The 19,270-nt window shown below is 53.9% G+C and overlaps 1 protein-coding gene across 1 annotated transcript in view; it reads left to right on the top strand.

Annotated features, from left to right (window-relative positions):
• Positions 1–9,926, top strand: part of HS6ST1 (heparan sulfate 6-O-sulfotransferase 1) — a 46,545-nt gene extending 36,619 nt beyond the window's left edge. Inside the window, exon 2 of the mRNA XM_047870659.1 lies at positions 6,392–9,926. Coding sequence (XP_047726615.1) covers positions 6,392–7,100 — 709 coding nt within the window. The 3' untranslated portion in view covers positions 7,101–9,926. The remainder of the gene's footprint in view (positions 1–6,391) is intronic.
• Positions 9,927–19,270: the final 9,344 nt, after the last annotated feature.

Here is a 19,270-nt window from a genome sequence, read left to right as displayed (position 1 = left end):
GGGCACGAAAGAAGGGCGAAGGGCAGTAAACCCCTAGAGTTGGAGGCACTGGCGGTGGGAGGGGGGGATGTTGCAGGCAGAGGGAGCATGGGGGCAAGATGGAGGGGACTGGCATACTTTGGGGAACCAAGACTCCGGTTTGGCAAGAATGCCAGTTTACCTGCAAGGCCTGCTGGCACGAATCTTGGTTTTGTTTGTAAAACTTTTTTAAACTTATTTATCACAAAGTGTTTTCTAAACTTACAAAAGAATTTGCATAACGTACATAAGAAATAAAACATAAACACCTACACCCCCGTCGCCTGCCTTAAGAGTGAGGGCGCCATCCACATGACAGAAGCCACCATGAACTGGTGCCACCCCAGCGACCCTCCTGCCCCAGTACACACCACTGCTGACTTCTGCCTTGAATTTTCATGTGTGTCCCCTCATTGCCTTTTTTCTTTTTTTAACTGACGTCGATATCTACATATGTATCAGTCAATGGTATTTTCTTTGGTTGTGTTTATATTTGGAAACTGTAAACAGTGTCATCATACTTTATTACATTTTCTTTATTTGCTTTTTCTCTGCAACATCTTATTTCTCAAATTCACCCGAGTTGTTGTAACTATAGTCTGTTCTGTTCATTTATTACTGAGCCGCACTCTGCTGGAAGAATATCGCAGTTTATGTTCACATGCCACTGCGGCAGACGTGTGAGGCTGTCAGCAACGGTGCAGCCGTGGGTGGTCTTGTCCATGTCTTCAGTGCACTTGAACAGGGTTTCCCTGGGTTGTACGCCTGTGAGAGGAGTCTTGGGTCACAGCTTTCCAGTGAAGACACTCTGGAACAACTGTCCCCGACTCACGTCCCATGAGCAGTTGGAAGTTGGCATTGCCCCACCTCTGCGTTGCCTGTCTAAGTCACATTGTGGCTCACTGTGTCATTTCCTCCGTGACTAAGGAAGGAGAGCATCCTTCCATATGCTTCTTTGGCCAGTTTCCTCATTGTTGTATTTTTCATGTTTTTGGTTAAAACAGTTTATATACACACTTCAAGACAAATAGTTTCAAGAGGCTTATAGTAAAAACCAACAGATCTGCTTTTCCTTTCCAACCTCCCCAAATTACCACTTGCGGCTCTTTTCAGTGTTCTTCATGTGTTTACTTCTGTATTTCTAAATAATTCATAGTGTTATTTCTTGATTTATTGATTTAAACATTGTGTATTTGCTTTCTGTTTGGGTAGATGAAGATTAAATGTTAAGCCCTTGCACATCCTTCTCCATAACCTCCCCATCCTCCAAGTAGAGTAAAAATCTCAAGTTTTTATTAAATCAATAGTCAGTGTTTACATTATAATGTCTCTAAAAGCACTGTTTACTTCTGATTTTAGTAGAATACTTTCTTTTTCGTATTACTTCCTGCTTTTCCTGGAATTAATAATTGCCCAATCTTTTTTTTTTTTTTTACTTGCATTGTTTTCTGTGTTCATAGACGTAATTTTTTCCAAGTGATTCCAAAGATCTGCTGTGTACCTACCATTCGTTTTTTTCCACAAATGCTCTGTTGCATCAGGTAATCTGTTCAGGCCCCGTTTTTCCTGGAACCCCTTCTCCTCTGCTCCTGGAGGCCCAGCAGGATGTGCGGTCGACACCCTCCACCTCTCTCCTGGGTTGGAGCTCCTGTCTCCCACGCTTTTGTTGTTGTTGTTGTTGTTTACTAAATGAGATTTGTAGTCCAATATCTTCCTAAAACAAGATTCATGGAAAATAAATGTCCTGAGTCTTTGCATGTCTACATTGTCTCCACTCTGTCCTCACATCTGCTGGATAGTTTGGTGGGGTCTGACATGTCGCTGGTCATTTTCTCTCAGCATCTAGAAGCCAGTGCTCCATTGATTTTTAGCATATGATGTTGCGGAGAAGTTGGGTCTCCTGACAGCCAGTCCTCTGCAGGTATTCTGTTCTTCTGTCCAGGTGCTGCATGGGCCGTCTCTGTAATCTGGCTCTGGTCCCCACACTCACTTGCTGGGCACTTGGCCATTTCAGGCTAAATGAACCATATACTGCAGTTCTCATTATTTCCTCCTCTCCTCTGCTTCCTCATTCCCCTTTTTTTGGAAACCTTGTTGCTTGGTACTTGGGCCATCTGAATGGATGAGCTCCATTCAGCTCATCTGAATGGATGAGCTCCTGCTGGAGAGTGATAAGCAGAAAGCCCCCTGTTTTATGGGGGACCTCAGATGTCCATGCAGGAAGAACTTTGGGGCAGAGACCCTCCAGTTTCCCATGAGGTGGGGCTAGGGCAGGGATTAGGTTAGCCTGGTGGCAGCTGTCTGGGCACGGAAGGGCAGGTGCTGGGGACACCACTGAGGGTGCAGACTGTGTTGTTTGGCCCCTGCCCAGTTCCTCATATCCCTGAGCCGTGAGCCCCTCGGCACCTTCACAGAGTATACATCAGGTCACATCTTGTGGGGTGTGGTCGGTGATCAGGGGGTTCTTCTACCCCCACACCACACCCTGCCTTCTGTTCACTTCTTGTCAGTGCCTTCATACCTTCTTTTCATCAGACAGTAAACCAGAACATAAACAGCCAGTGTGTCTGGTAGTGTGTGTAATGGACAGACAGGGCAGAGTAGGGGAGTTGGGAGCAGGCCAGGATACAGGCCTATGGGCAGGGCTGTCTGCAGTGTCATGGTAGCAGCCAGGGTGAGGGCCAGGGTGGGCAAGGTGGAGGTGGGCGTCAGGCTCATGAGTTCCTGAAGAGGCTGACAGGCCACGGGTGTGTGTATCTGCTGCAGCGGCTCCCACACTGTCCAGACAAGAGCTGGGTAGTAGCCAGCCCCTCGAACAGGCTCCAGAATCTGCCTGAGCCCTTTTTCTCCGCCACTGGCTATGCCTGGAGGACAGAAATGGGGGCGGGGGGTGCCCAGGCCATGGCAATGTCCTGCACAGAGAAGACACCACATGTTCCATCCTGATACCCTTCCCAGTCACCCTAGCATGGGTGAGCCCCACTTGTACCAGCTGGGCCAGGAGAGAAGCCATTCCTCTTAGCACCCATGTGGAACACAGGGCTGTGAGATCAGCATCAGCTTGAGGGGCCCAGGGGAGTCAGCTTCTCAGGCCTCACCACAGAGCATGAACAGGAAGCTCTGAGGACCAGAAGACTCGTCTGCATCTCCTGGAGCCTGCCAGATACACCAGCAGTGACTGTACCCTTAGAGACCCCTCAGCGATCCCAATACCCAGGCCTCTCTGACAGACAGAACAAGCCCAGCTGTCTAACCAGGCCCAGGCAGTTCACACCACGGGCTCTGAGGAGGCAGCCTGGACTCGTCCTGCCTCAAGACCTGCTATGTGACCCTGGGCAAGCCCTACACCCTCTTGGGCTGTGAGCAGAGGGACTGGACAGGTGGGCGGGCAGGCCTCCCATCAGCCTTGGCTGTCCAGATGGCAGCTATAGGTCACTGAGTGAACGTTACCTCTCTGGCTAACATGTCAGAGAGATTAATGGCCAAGGACTTCAGGGGTATCCATACCCGGCTTCCCCAGGACCTGCAGGCACCAGCTGTGACAGGGCTGAGAGTCCTGGTCCCATCACAGGGACCGGTGAGGGTCTGGGAGGAGCTGGGGCTCCCCCAAGCCCACCCCCGTGGTGGGATGGAGGGCAGTGCTGACGCAGGACCCCAGGCTGAAGGCTGAGGACACACTTAGGGAACGGTACTGGTGCTCTGTGTGCACAGTGTGTTCTTGCCCTCAGAGGTCATCTTTGGGGCCATGTTGAACCCCCAGCTGGCCTTGGCTGGGGCCAAGTGGACATGCCTCTGTATCAGTGGACACCTCAAACTCTGCTTTTCTGTGTCCAGGAGGAACTACCACACTGGCCCATTTCCATATGAGGAGTCAGGGTCCCACAGAATGGGAGGAGGTCCAAGTAGCCCTCAGCCTCCCAAAGGGGCCTAAGGACACCTGTAAGACCCCTCTGGGACACCTGTGAGAGCAGTGGATGCATTTCTTTATATGCATGTTTCCGGGTGTGTCCTTGTGTTTATTGCTTTGTGTCTGCTTGTCTGTCTTGTCCTCTTCAGAAGCACTTCTCATGGTCAGGCTTTATAAATGTCTTATACTTCATTCCTACAAAGTTGACACCTGAATGAACTGACCTTTCTTGTCCTGGCCACTCACCCCACCCTACTGCCAAAACCATTGGGGACCTCCAGGCAACTGCTTAACCTCCCGGGCTTGGTTTCATCCACTAGGGGCTGAAGGTGCTACGTGAGGTGACCTCCTTGAGGCACATTCTGTCTTCGATCCTTGGATCCATCTCAGTCTCAACCCTGGGGAGCCAGCTTAGCACACACACACAGGAGCCAGCTTCCTTCCTGCCCACTCCCGCCCCTGAGGGAGGCTCTGGTCAAATGAGCTGAGAGGTCAGTGTTAAGTTCCTGCTGTGACAGAGGCCCAAGGGGGAGCCCTGTCTACCTCATGGCTTCCCTGGGAGGTGGCGCTGTCTGAGGTCTGTAGGATGAGCCAGAGGCAGCTGATGAAGCAGAGAGGGAGAGGACACAGCTTAAGGCCCTGCAATTTCTCCCCAGGAGCCAGCAGGAGGGTTGGAAGGAGGTGCAGTGGTCACAGGGGGTGCAGGTGGCCCTTTGTTCATCTTTCAAGGGCAGCAAGAATCACCACGGTGTGTTCCACAGGAGCTGGGGTCCAGTGTGGGGGTGCAGGGCTCCCCCCTGCAGGTGCTGGAACATGAGCTGCCTGCAGAGGCTGGAAGCCTAGGCTGGGGCACAGTATTGGAGGGGGGGGGAGGGGGAAGGGGCAGAGGGTGCTTCCAGATCAAACAAGGACCTGAGCAGAGACCACAGACTAGAACCCAGGCTTCAGGGAACAGGTGGGAGTCAGGATGCCCTTCCTGCTCTCCACTCCCTGCTGAGAAAGGGGTCCCTGACTCCCTCTGCCCAGGTGCTCTCTCTGCTGTCTGCCTTAGCCACCACCCCACTCCCAGTGGCACAGTCCCTGCCCTGCTCCTCCTCAGCAGTGTGCTTTGCAGGACCAGTCTTCGTTTGGCCCCTGCCCCCCAGCCACTGGCTAACTATCCCCCTGCCCGGGGTCTGCTTGGGGGTCCCAAGTTCCCTAATGAAGATGCCACCCTGCAGTTTTCTAGATGTCCCTCCCTCCATCAGAGGGGACATGTGGAGGTGCCCCACTGCCTTTGCTTTTGCCAGTCGCCCTGCCAACCCCAGGGCCCCCTGGGAGATGTGCAGTCAGATCAGCATGCTGCCAGCAGACCCCCCGAGGTGCTCTATGCAGCTCCCCAAGGGGTTAGCGAGGGGGATGGTGAGTTAGTCGGGTGCCCCTATTGGGCCTCAGTAAGGAGGGGTTCGTGTGCATGTGCTTCCGTGCTGCTGTCTGGAGGGGGGTGGGGGTGGGCATTCCTGGAGCTTCTCCCCCTGAAGTGGTGTGTGGGGCCCAGGGGGCTCCTGCTGCCTGCCCCAGCCCTGGTTTGCCTTGGCCTGGGACGTCCCACCAGGCACAGGCTGCCGGTTCTGCCAGCCCTGGAGGAGAGGCTTCCAGGAAGAACCTCTCTGGGGCTGACCGCCACACACCACGCCTGTCACAGGAACATCTGGAAGCCCCCCCTGCCCGCTATGTCTTGGTGACATCAGGCCAGTCATCATGCTAGACAGGGATGTGCCTGTTACATGGGGAGTCACTTCTCCAATGGTATGGACACCCCTTGCATATAGCACAAGGAGGTGGCATCTTGAGGGATGCCTAACTTCCTGGGGTGGAGACAGTTCCTGGGAGACAAGATAATTATGAATTATGGGTCACCTGGGGGTCCCGGGTTGAGTGGTCTACTGGTGCCCGCCCTCCATGGGTGCAGGTGTGCAGTGGGCCTGTGGGAGGCCCTGAGCAGGCCCACACATGCAGCCTGCCGCTGTGAGCACTTCCTTACGCCTCTGGTCCCCGGGAGCACGGGCTCCTGCAGGTCTGCCCCAGTGCAGGGCAAAGACAGGCTGTCCTTCCTAAGGAGGGAGCACACAGGAGGATGGCCTTGGGGTCCAGGGGAAGCCCCTGGGCCAGGATTCAGGAGGCACTGAGGCCAGGCACTGCAGGACCCTGCGATAGTCACACCTGGCAGACGTGACGGTGACCGTGGTGCCCTTTGCAGGTTGTGTCACATCTCAGCTCCCAGGCTTCCCATTCAGAAATCGCCATTTGGAGAACTAAACATAACGATTGGTATCAGAGGTGCCTGAGGTCCCACGCTGTGGACCCAAAGCAGTCAGATTTGGAGCTCCAGCCTCCTCCCTCCTTCACCGCCAAATGGCCCCCAGATACTGCCCCCCCCTCCGCACTTGTGCCCTCACCTTACCCCCTGTCCCTTTCTCATTACAGGAAGTTCTACTACATCACCCTGCTGCGAGACCCCGTGTCCCGCTACCTGAGCGAGTGGCGGCACGTGCAGCGGGGGGCCACCTGGAAGACGTCGCTGCACATGTGCGATGGGCGCACGCCCACGCCCGAAGAGCTGCCACCCTGCTATGAGGGCACGGACTGGTCGGGCTGCACGCTGCAGGAGTTCATGGACTGCCCCTACAACCTGGCCAACAACCGCCAGGTGCGCATGCTGGCCGACCTGAGCCTGGTGGGCTGCTACAACCTGTCCTTCATCCCCGAGGGCAAGCGGGCCCAGCTGCTGCTGGAGAGCGCCAAGAAGAACCTGCGGGGCATGGCCTTCTTCGGCCTGACGGAGTTCCAGCGCAAGACGCAGTACCTGTTCGAGCGGACGTTCAACCTCAAGTTCATCCGGCCCTTCATGCAGTACAACAGCACGCGGGCAGGCGGTGTGGAGGTGGACGAGGACACCATCCGGCGCATCGAGGAGCTTAATGACCTGGACGTGCAGCTCTACGACTATGCCAAGGACCTCTTCCAGCAGCGCTACCAGTACAAGCGGCAGCTGGAGCGCAGGGAGCAGCGCCTCAAGAGCCGGGAGGAGCGCCTGCTGCACCGCGCCAAGGAGGCGCTGCCGCGGGAGGACGCCGAGGAGCCGGGCCGCGTGCCCACTGAGGACTACATGAGCCACATCATCGAGAAGTGGTAGTGGTGGCCGGTCGTGGGGGGTGGCCCCGCGGGGGGTGAGGTCAGACACATGGACTGACCCACCGGAACTCTGGTGGGAAGAGGGTCCCAGATGCGCTCACCAGAAGGTAGATGTGCTGAGTGAGGGTCAGGGAGTGGGGACATGGCGGCCCGGCGGGGTCTGAGGAATCCGCCAGTGCAAACCACCGCCCCCACCCCCTGGCCAGAGGAAAGCGTGCCTGAGGGATGCCGCAGGCAGGCCTGCGCAGGCCAGGACTGTCCCTCCTCTCCTGGCCCCAGCTCACGCACGGCGGCCAGCCGAAGGTCTAAAAACAAGAAACAGACAGCAGAGAGTGCAGATCGTTCTTGGGCCAGGAGCACGTCCCACACCCACTGTGCACACCTGCTGGCTCTCTGCCCTGCAGGCCAGCAGGGGCCCAACACCAGCTCCAGGCACCTTTCCGGGATCAGGCCACCCAGGCAGCCCCTTGGCCTCCAGTGGCCCCAGGGCCCCTGGACCTGAGTGAAGCCCCTTCTCTGGGCAGAAAGGTAACCCCTTGAGGTGTCCTCAGGAATGGAGCTCCTAGCTCACCCATCTTCATGGTCAGGACCCACCCCTCCTGAAGCCGAGAAGACTCTGGCCTGCCCCTGGGAAGCCCACTCTCTCTCTGGCCCAAGGTCAAAACACACAGTCTGGCTTCTTGCTTTGGGTCAGGAGATCAAAGCACACCTCCTGGGACCCTTCCCCCCCATTTCCCACAGTCCTCAGGCTAAGAAGGGCTGCAAGGAGATGGGCCCACATGCACTGTCCCCCTCTGTGGACAGAGAGTAAGAAAAGAGTAGGAAGGCTGTGTCCAAGGATGCTACCACCTGTGTCTATGTACCTCCCCACCCAAGCTGGCCTTTGGGCCACCAAGCCAGACCAGCTCAGGCAGAAAGTTTCCCCTGCTCCATTTACCATTCTGACCCTCTGAGATTTGGTAAGACTATCCCTGACCCCAGGGTCATCACTTAGACATTTATTCGGGGCTCATGCCCCACTGTTCCCACAACCGCATGTGCAGAAGTACAATCAAGCCTCCATTGGCTAGAACACAGCCAACTGTACCTGCTGCCCATGAATCATATCTTGGGGCCACAGTGGTTTGCTATGGCCAGGGAAGGGGACTCAGGCTTTCAGATTATCAGAGTTGGAAGAAATGGCTCTCAGTGGCTCCCTAGTATCCAGATACACAGCCCTTCCCACCCCGGCCTCTCCCTGCATTTCCCTTTGCCCAACCCCTGACCACAAGCAGGTCAGGCCCTGTTCTTGGCAGCCCTGCAGATTGGAGAAGCCATGTTCCATATCCATTGTAGACACTTTCCCCATGCCCTACCTGTCTTGTGCTCCAGGAGGCCAGGCCACTGTCTTCTCTGGGGGTGCTCTCCCCACATGAGGCCCTGGGTTCTGGGATCAAAATGTGTGTCCCACACCCAAGGTGGACGAGTGCCCTCTCTCTCCAGGTGAGGACCCACACGTGCCTGGGGGCTACAAGCCTCCCTCACGAGGGCAGTGAGGGCCACGGCCAGCCTGCTGAGGACAGCAGCCTCGAGGGCAGATTCTACCAGGAGCCCTCCTCCCTGCCCCAGGTTCTCCTCAGCCACCCCAGAGGTGTGGAAGCAAAGAACCTTCAATAGCACAGGAAACACTACAGTGTTGTCAAATGGGAGGTACCCAGGAAGAAGTAGCTTTTAGTCTTTGCCTGCCTGGCAAAGGTTATGGTGCCCATACCTCCTGCTTCCTACACCAACCACTTCATCTTCTAGTCCAAGGGCAGTGGTTAGCAGGCTGGGATGGGCACCACACCTACCCAGGATCACCCTGCAGAGTGGGTGCGTCAGGCTGAGCAGGCCAGTGCCCAAGTGGTGTAGTGGTTCTTTCAAGGGGTAGTGAAGGTCAGCATGGGGGGGGGGATTCTGTTCTGACACTCATCCTTTGGGGCAGTCGTGCTCCAGGGAGGAGGGTGGGACGTGTTCATGAGACCTCTGGGGTCTTGGACAAGCACGTGGGGTGCTCGGGGCTTGCTCTGGCTTTCATCAGGAGGTGGTCAATTCCACCTCCTGGTGGAAAGCTCAGCCCCGTTCTGCCTGAACCCCTGGGCACCCGGCCCTCCTGAAGTGGGCTTCCTGTGTGTGCCCCCTTGAGTGTAGGATCTGTTTTGTACATATTGGAATGTTTTAACTTATGATCCGTTGTCCCAATTCACACGGAAACACGGGTCTCTCCTTGGTTTCTTTGCTGCATCTGGAAAGCGGTCCCGTGGGGGGCCAGCACCCAGGCCAAGGCGCCCAGAGACAGCACCAGGTGCCAGTGCCCCTCGGCCCCTCACGCCTCCAGTCCGGCACTTCTGTTCAGGCCACCTGCATTGAGGTGAAAGCTCCTCATGCCTGTAGCGCCTCCTCCAACACCACCACCTTCCGGGGCTCCACTGTAGGGGTGCCCCACCCAGCGGCTCTGCACAGGGCTGAGGAAACAGAGGCAACACGCGGTGAGCAGACAACCCACTCCTCACACAGACCTGCAACATCTCCTCCTGGAGGAGGAAACAGGGACGGCAAAATTGTCCGAGCAATGAGTCTGTGACCTTTTTGGGAACTGGAAGTGTTTCACTTGAACCCAGGAGCGTTTAAAGCTTTATTTATTTATAGCTTCTTATTAAAAAAAAAGAAAAAAGTGTTGAGAAGAAATCTTTTGGTTATTCATACAAGAAAAACGAGTTGATGATGGAAAAGCAAGTCATAATCATCTAATTGTTTTTGTCTAGGTCAAGAATGAATGTTAGCAGATGAAATAAACCCTTGACAAGGAGCCTCGGGTGTGCTGTGGTCTGTGGTAACAGCCATCCGCCCGGCGTGGCGTGGCCAGACCTTCTGGGTTTGATTTTCAAAATGAGCATCCAAGCACGGGGATAGACGCGGGAGCGGGGGCTCCCTCAGGTGCAGGCAGCCAGGAAGAGAGGAGTTCACGCACTTTCTCCCTGAGGCAGCCCTTTGCAAAAGGAAGAGGTCGACCTGTCATCTCCACGAAGCAGGAGTTAGTGGTCCTTAATTGCAACACTTGAGAACAGGAGCCCAGCTTAAAGTGAGGCTGAGAAACGCAGACACCGTGTGTTTCTCGGTGACCTCGTCCTCCTTCACTTTTAACTTGGAAAGATTTGCAGATGACAAGGCAAAAGAACAGTTCATGGACACCCGTAAACGCTTAGCCTAGATTTACCTAGGTCAACGTTTTGTCGCGTCTTCATGTCCTGCACCACACTTGCTCTCTCTGTACGCAAACATGTGCACACGAGTACACACAGATATGTGTGTATGCACTCACACATACACTCAGGTTTTTCTGAAATATTTGAAAATAAGTTGCAGTCCTTAGAATACTCAGGCACGTACATCCTAAGAATGACATCCTGCTATGAAACTCAACCCTTTATCATCTCCTCAAATTTAACATAAACACAGTAATCCGAGCTAACATACATTCCCTGTCTAAATTTCCTGCCTGTGCCCACGATGTCCTAAAGTCTTATTTGTGAGCCGAGGACTGTGTGCCGCTCAGCTGTCCTGCTTCTCCCATCTCCTTTCACCAAGCAGAGACCTAGCCTGCACTGCCCACCTGTTCCCTTTCTTAGCACTGACATTTTAACATAGGCCACTTGTCCCTTAAAATGTCTGCATCAGTCTGATGGTTCTCTCATGATCAGATTCAGCGGCACCTGAGTGGCTCAGTCGGTTGAGCGGCCCACTCTTGATTTCTGCTCAGGGTCCCAGGGTTGTGGGATCAAGCCCCGCATTGGGATCCACACTGAGCGTGGAGTCTGCTTGGGATTCATATTTCTCTCTCTCTCTCTCTCTCTCTCTCTCTCTCTCTCTCTTTCCCTCTGCCCCTCCCCCTTGCTCGGGATTCATATTTCTCTCTCTCTCTCTCTCTCTCTCTCTTTCCCTCTGCCCCTCCCCCTTGCTCTCATGAGTTCTCTCTTTCTCTGTAAAATAAAAACTAAAAAGATAAACATTTGGACACAAATGCCACACAGGTGAGGTAGTTTTGGCCACCAGCCCTGATGGATTTTAGTTCTCTAATGAGACGGTGGGGAGGGCCCTTGCCCAAGGTCTCAGTGTGACCACAGGGCTGATAAAAGGAGTCAGCTCATTGCCTTGCCTTCAGGAAAATGATCTGTTGTGGGGGCCAGCTGTTGCTGGACAGTGTTACAGCTGGGGCCCTAGTGCACCGACCTTGCGTTTCCACAAGGGTCCTGGGGAGAGCCAGTAGGCTGTCAGTTCCCAGTGACTGTCACATGGAAAACCCTAGAAAATGTACCTTGGAGCTAGTGGGCCTAAGGGGGTCTCCTTTTCCTCCCCTGCCAGAATTTGTATCTGGACACTCCTACCTCACCCTGTCCACATCATCGTTGTCGGGGAAGAACTGGGGAGGGGCGGGGAGGGGAGGCTGAGGCCTCCTCCCCCACAGCTGCTTGTAGAGAGGAGCCCCTGAACAACTGAGAGGTGGGACAGAAACCCAGGAGATGGGGGCACCACTAGTTCCCAGGGGGCAAAGTGGCTGCCACCTGCTTGCCAGAGCTTTCCCACGTGGGGGAGAGGGTGAGGGACAGACACGGCTAACCTTTAAAACCCCAACCTTCAGATCCAAACCCCAACCTTGCTGACCATCTGAATCCATGAGGGAGTGTCTCTTTGGTAACAGGGTCCCTGCAAGGGAAGCATTCTACACGGAACCCCAGTGTGGAAAGACCTGTGCAGCAAGCCACACCCCTTCCCCCACACACACCTTGGAATTGGCCCTCCCTAAACATTTCATCTGGAGTCTGCAGGCTGGCTCCCCATCCGGGAATACAGGATGATCGTGTCCACTGTGCAATGTGGGGCCAGGGTCTTCATCAAAGTCAGTCGTGGAAATACCTCCCCGCAAGGATGAGAGTTTTCATCTTTCTATTTAAAGTTGGAGGCCCCCTTTCAAGCCTTCCTGAGCCTGAGGCTAGGGAGGCTCCTGGGCCCTGCCCTGCTCACCCCATCCCTGCACTAGGCTGTAGCCCTGCCACTCCCACAAGTCCCACCAGGTCCTACCAGGCTCCTTCAGTCTGTGGGTTCCTGGGTTCAGAGCAGCCCCCCACCTCCTTGTGGCCAGCTACCACCCAACCCCATCCAGCCCACCGCTGCCTGCTCTGCTGTCCCCTTTTCACACACCCGCCATGACCAACAGCAGCCACTTCCTGGGGTGGGCCTGCTACTCACGTGCTTTACCTGGATTCGCACCCCAAAACCTTCTGGCTAGAGCTCATCCTGCCCCAGGGCCTGCGTGCTTCCTCTTCTCTCTTCCTGGAGGAAAGTCATCCGCCCGGTCACGGTCCCCTTTTCAGTGGCACAAAAAAAAGCCCATGTGCTCCCAGCCCCAAGTACACGGGCTCCCTGAGGGCTAAATCCAACCCAAGGGGATGGCAGCCCACAGTCCCCACCCAGGAGCATGGACCTCGAGACTAGGAGGCCGTCAGAGGGAGCTGTATCCATTCGTGTCACAGGGACCCTTGCCTTTCTGGCTGACCAGCCCCCTCCCCATGAAATCCTCCTGCCTTAGTGCACCAGGGTACGCACCCAGCCCCCTCAACATGGCCTAGCTTGAAGGGCATCACCCCCCCGTGCCAGGAACCCCCCTGCTACAAGGAGCTGGCGCTGGGTCCCGTCCCCGCTGCTGCACCAGAGAACCTCTCAGGAGCACTGCGTGTTGTCAGATCAGAGTTGGGACTCCACCTGGCCCACTGACCTGCTGTCAGCCCTTCTCTGTGAAATGGGCCAGACAGGACACATCACACACTAGGCCGTCATCCCCAGCTCCAGCTCTGACCTCAGACAAGGGGAGGGTGCACAGAGACCTGACCCTTCCCGCCACCAGCTCAGTCACACCCATCACGCTGCCCACCAAAGAGCAAAGCCACAAGGGCTATAGCTTCTACTGTGGCCTGCTCTCTCCTTTCCCTTTCTTTCCCTAAAGGACCGTGACAATATTCCAGGTCCCTGCCCACCAGCCCCATCCATCCCCGCATGGTCAGCGCCGTCTTGTTTCCTGCTCCTAGAAGTTGGGTGAGTCACCCACCCTGCCATCTCTACTTGCCAAACAAATACAAAGACCCTCCTGGTCCCATCCCTGCTGGACCCCTCACTTCCCTCCCTCCCCAGCACAGCCCACCCAGTCCTGGGGCCTTCTTGGCTGTGGCCCTAGGCTCTAGGTGGGACCAGGCTCCTGGGCAGGCTCAGAGGAGGAATTTGAATTTACACGGCACTGCCCAGACCTTTCCCAAAACGTGCTTTTTATAAAGAAATTGCTCACATCCTGACTTCAAGTCTCCATTCCCTCTGACATGGGTTTAATTTTTCTTAATTTGTCCATTCAAGCTAACAGTGTCTCTTGGTTAGAACCAGCATGTTATGGCTCTCCCTGTCCCCGCTCTGCTTCCCCTCCTCTCTGGGTGCCCAGAGGACACTCCTATCCCCAAGTGATGAGTGGCAGGGTGCTCACACAGGCTCCCCCTCCACTGTCCCCCAGCTATCTTGTCAAGAGGGCCAGCAGGCCCTGGTCAGGACCAGCCAGCCTCTTTCCTCACCAGCTCCACTGCAGGGTGGCCAGGGTGGTCAGGACACAGGATCTAGCCTCATGTCTTAGGTGAGGCACAGAGACCCCTCCCGAGAGCCAGTGTGTCCCCTCTGGTGATCTGCTGATGAACCCCCCTCAGTTCTCCCAGCACTGTCACCCCACTCTCCAGCCCCCACCCTGTGCTGCAGGGACCCCCATCCCCACAGCAGGCAGGAGTTCTTAACTACCACCCCCACCCCCACCAGACAGGTTACCCTCCCAGCAGCCACAGGAAGCCTGCTTTTCTGTCTAAATTTGCCACACAGCCATTTCTACTCCCCTGCAGCAGCCCCCTCTTGCAAATGCATGGCTCTGAGGTCCCAAGCAGGCTGGGCATGGTCCCCCTTTCTGCTTCGCTCTCAGCCCATCCACTATGTTTCCAGTGCCTGACCCAACAAAGGCCGTGAACACAGAGCGCTGCGACCTAGGGTGCCTTCCCCTTCCTCTCTTCCTGAGGCGCCTCACCCCAGTGCCCCCAGCAGCTTTCCACCCTCCCTTCTAATGGGTTTGCCCTCACCAGCCCTGTCCTCCCACCCCCTTCTATAGCTCATCAAAACCCTAGACACTTCTCAGTGAAAGGAAGCCTAGGGAAAGAAGCCACTTTTCTTTCTCAAACATAAAGCCAAGCATTCAGAACGCAGCCTCTCTAAGACTCGAGGGAGCCGGCCTGGAGCCTTGCGGCTGGGACTCGGCAGTCTGCTTTGTTCTGGGTGGTGCCCGCCCTTCCCCAGGAGTCAGGAGGCAGGATTCAGCCCAGAGCTCCAGACAACATGGTTTGTGAGGAGCCCAGCACATGAGCCTAAGAGATCCACAGTGGCACTGTCTCCAGGGAGAGGCCTGGAGAGGCCTAGAGAGGCCTAGCTATCTCCAGGGAGTGGCCCGCTGTGTGACAAAGCCACACTCACAAGGGCTGTTCTAAGTGGCTCTGGCAAGAAGGGCTTCCAGGGGACTAAGGTGTCCAGAGGAACCGAGACCTGCCTGTATCACTCTCACGTTGTTGTTCCCGAGCATGCTGAGAGGTGCCCTCGGGAAGTGGCCTGGAGGTCCTGCTGGTTTTCAGCTGGCACTCCATGTGGAAAGTGATTTGTTCACTTCAAAGGATTTTGGGGACCCCTGGGTGGCTCAGTCTAAGTGTCTGACTCTTTGTTTCGGCTTAGGTCATGATGCCAAATTCGCGGGTTCGAGCCCCACATCAGGCTCTGTGCTGGCAGCACAGCTCCTCCCCTACTCATGCTACCTCTGTCTCAAAATAAAGAAAAAACAATCTTAAACTCCGGCATCGCAGGAGAGCCTGCCAGCTGTCCCTCGATATCTGTCTTCCCCTCCTTCCTTAGTAATAGAACCTCCATGTATCAGTGGGACCACAGCCAGCTGGGATCAAGACCATGCTCCCAGCCCCCTCACAATGACATGTGGCCACACTACTAAACTCTGGCCAATGGTATGCAAGAGATGATGCTTGCAGCTTCGGGACACAATCTTGAAAGAGAAGTAGTGGACATTTCTTCTTCCCTGACTCCTACCTAATGGTTAGAATGAGGATGTGATGGCTGGAGGTCAAGCAGCCACTTTGGCCCATGAAGTAGACGCCTCGTGTTGAGGATGGTCAAGCAACAGGATAGGTTCCTGATGATTATGGAACCACCCTACCAGCTTTGGGCTGCCTACCTCAAGATGTGTAAGAGAAAAATAAACAAGTCCCTTGCTTAAGTTCTTAGCTGCCTGGGGTTTCTGTCACTCTCACCTGAACCTAATCTAACAACGGGCTACATGGCACAGCCACTACAGGTGGTATTTCTGCAAAGACAACCCAGCTGGAGTCTGCAACCCAAGTGGCAGCACCTCCGTTCCAGACACTCCTGGGGATGCACTGCTTCAAGACTGCCCCCTGCTGTTCTTGACTCATACGCATGTGGAGGGCGGGGGCTCTTTCCTGTGTACCCTTTTGTACCTTTTGAATTTTGAAGCATGAACAAATTACCTGTTCAAAACACAGCTGGCTGAAACTAAACCCAAAAGCAAAATGGAAGAGGTACGTTCATGACAGTGATTTTCTCAGAGTTCAGGGAACACAGGGAGGGTGGGACTCAGCTTGGAGGAATCCAGGAACTTCAGCTTTCTAACAGTTTACATGTTCATACAGATGGACCTCAGGCACAGTCATTGGGAAAGTTGGGGTGAGGACAGAGCCCTCGCTGCCTCCCTCTGCCAACAAACACCAACTCAGCACAGCCTGGCAAGCACCGCTGGGGCCACCCAGCCTCTGGCCCCGGCCCTCCTGACTCCCTGTGCCTGACCCCCCTGCCAGAGGGAGGACTGACGACACCCTCGCCAAGCCAGCACCATCTGACCGAGTGCCTGGGCGAGAAGCCAGACGGCCATCCTTTCCCTCAGTCCTTTCTACAGCTCCTTTAAGGGACCTGTTCCTTGGAAGGCCACGGTGTGAGCTGTACTTGGCCAGCTTCTCCTGCAGGGGCTTGGTCTCCCTTCAGGGCTGGGCAACCCCGGGGCCTCATTCAGACAGGATGGAGTGACAGGAGGGAACCGAGTCAGGCTCCTGCCACAGCCCGCCTCTGCTCCCTCCCTGGCGGATCAGGAAGGAAGGGGCTCTGCGTGTGTCCCCTCAGGCAGTTCTGCGCACCCCCCTTTTACCCTCACCCATGGCCATCACTGGGTCCTGAGCTTCCCAGCCTAGTAACCAGTGTGGAAATGCGATCTCCAGCTCCTCCACTTAGCGGTTTCAAGGCAAACTCTTCATCAAGCATGTGTTTTCCCGCTGTAAAAGGAAGGCTGGATTCCATTTCAGAGGCAAGCAGCCAACAGCTGCTGGACTCCCCGGGGACACGGTGTCTGGAGCTGGAGAAGGAAGGGATGCAGGTCCCAGGGTCCCAGAGGCTGTGACCCCTACATGCCCTCCTCCTGGGATCACGACCTGGGTACGCTGCTTGCGCTTGAATCCCTGACCCAGGGCTGCTTCTGGGGACACGAACCTGAAGAAGACCCTGACCCGGGGGCACCCACCAGACGCCCACCTCCTGTGTTGCTTCTCCCCCACCGTGGGGCCCCCTGGAGGCTGTTGAGAGGAAAGCCAGCCCGCCTCACATACTCGCTCTGGGAGCAGGCCTGCAAGGCGGCCAGAGGTGTGGAGATGCCAGCAGCGGCCACCTTGCATGGCTCCCAGACTAGTGCGGAAGGAGCCTCTGGGGCCGCTGGGGCAGTAGTCGCATTACAAAAGGTCCTTCTCTATCCCCGCTTATTCAGACCTCTTCTCAGGAAGGAAAGAAAAGGTAGAGGGGGAGGGGAAGGGAAAACCAAGCCTGGTTACGCCCGCCCGCTAACAAAGCTGCTCCCATTTTAGGCCAGCTCATCCAAAGCAGACATCCCTCATGAAAGGGCAAACCATAGCCGTGGGCTTATGCTGTGCACATTACATGCTGTATCTGTTCCACGTGTTTCATGCTGTCTATGTCACTTGCTGTGCCTGTTTTGTGCCACATATGTCACATGCTATACATGTTAGACGCAGTGTATGTTATGTGCTATAAGTGTGTACGTGTTTGTGTGGTGTGTATGCCGCATGCTATGTGCATGTTATATACTGTGTGTAGCATATAGCATTACTCTATTACGTGTCACATGTGATACATCCCATATGCTATGTGTGTTACATGCTGCAATATTATTCACTGTGTTACATGCTATACATGTGCACATGCTATAAATTATTTGCTATGCACAGATTATACTATATGTGTGTTATGTGTTTCGTGTTATGTGTGTCACATGCAAGTCCTTGCAGACACTGGCTGGGTGAGTCCAGTCCCAGGAGAAGGTGGGGCTGGCTGCAGCGGACCGAGCCCCTTCGAGCTCTGAGCTCCCTCAACTCAGGGAGTACGCTCGCCAAGTGCTGCTAGAAGATCATAGGCCAGACCCAGAGTCTTGAGCTGCGCAGAAAGCTGGGCCTGATGAGAGCATGGCCCACAGCAGTGGACCTTTGTTCTTTTAATGTCTCTGACCTGTGACTGTTCCATAATCTGCTCATCCATTCTCCTCTTGTTGGACACTGGGCTGTTTCAAACTCTTAGCTATTTATAAAAACAGTTGCTATTAAATTGTTTATGTTTTCGTTTCTCCTGTGTAAATAGCAAAAAGTGGAATTTCTGGGCCATTTAAAAGTACATCGTAACTTTATAACAAACTTGCACTTTTTGAAAGTGTTTGAACTCATTCACCGTCATAAGCAGAGGATGTCTATTTCCATTGCTACCCATCCCTGGCAACCTTCGTTCAATTTTAGTCATTCTACCAGTTAAATAACAGCATCTCAGATGGTTTTTAATTTGTATTACCTAGATAATTAATGATGTTAAGTATTTTTTCAGATGCCTATGAGCAATCGAGATATCTTCTTTTGCGAAATGTATCTCTTACTCATTTTTTAAAATTGGGTTGTCTTTTTCTTATTAATTTGTTAGAACTCTTTACATCTTCCTTTCTTAAGTTTATTTATTTATTTTAAGAGTGGGGAAGGGGCAGAGAGAAAGGGACAGGGGAAGAGAGAATCCCAAGCAGGCTCAGCGCTGACAGCGAGCCATGAGATCATGACTTGGGCCGAAATCAAAAGTCAGACACGTAACCGACTGAGCCACCCAGGCGCTCCTCTTTATACTTTCTTGATAGATAGTCTTTGTCAGATGTATGTGTTCTGAATGTCTTCTCCCAGTCTTTAGCTTGGCTGTTTATTCTCTTGATGAATACTTTTGATGAAGAGAAGTTCTCAATTTTAATAAAATCTAAATTATTAATTTTTATTTATTTTTTGGTTAGTATTTTGGGGTCTTTTCAGCCAAATAAATGTAAGCATAAATGTTATATAATACTTCCAGGAAGCTTCCTTAAAAGGGATAGGGTAGGTTCCTCACCTTTCTTTCTCCTATCATGCTGCCTGGAGCTCATATGTGATGGTTGGTGCATTAGCACCCATCTTAGACAATGAGGTGATCCTGGGAAGGGAAGCCCTGTGATAAAAGGAGCCTGAGACATCATGAGGACACCATACTAACCCTAAATATATATAAATATATGAAACATAAAGATCAATTTGCAAACTCACTAATTATTCTTCTGTTTTCACTTTAGTTTCAAAACTTCTCTGCAGTTCTTTTTTTTTTTAATTTTAATGTTTATTTATTTTTGAGAGAGACAGAGTGAGAGTGAGCAGGGGAGGGGCAGAGAGAGAGGGAGACATAGAATCCGAAGCAGGCTCCAGGCTCTGAGCTGACAGCACAGAGCCCGATGTGGGGCTTGAACTCATGAATTGTGAGATCTTGACTTGAGCTGAAGTCGGATGCTCAACCAACTGAACCACTAAGATGCCCCTAAATCATCAGTTCTTAATTCTTATCGTCTATTTGAGTCACATAGTAAGCTTATAAAAGTAGGGATGCCTGTGATTCAGGTTGAGCCTGAGTGTGAGGCCCAGGCACCCAGGTTTTCAAATAGGATGTAGTCTC

This window comes from Prionailurus viverrinus, chromosome C1, assembly GCF_022837055.1.
Source record: "Prionailurus viverrinus isolate Anna chromosome C1, UM_Priviv_1.0, whole genome shotgun sequence".
In the NCBI taxonomy this organism is placed as follows: Eukaryota; Metazoa; Chordata; class Mammalia; order Carnivora; family Felidae; genus Prionailurus; species Prionailurus viverrinus.
This window is presented reverse-complemented; position numbering and strand designations above follow the sequence as displayed.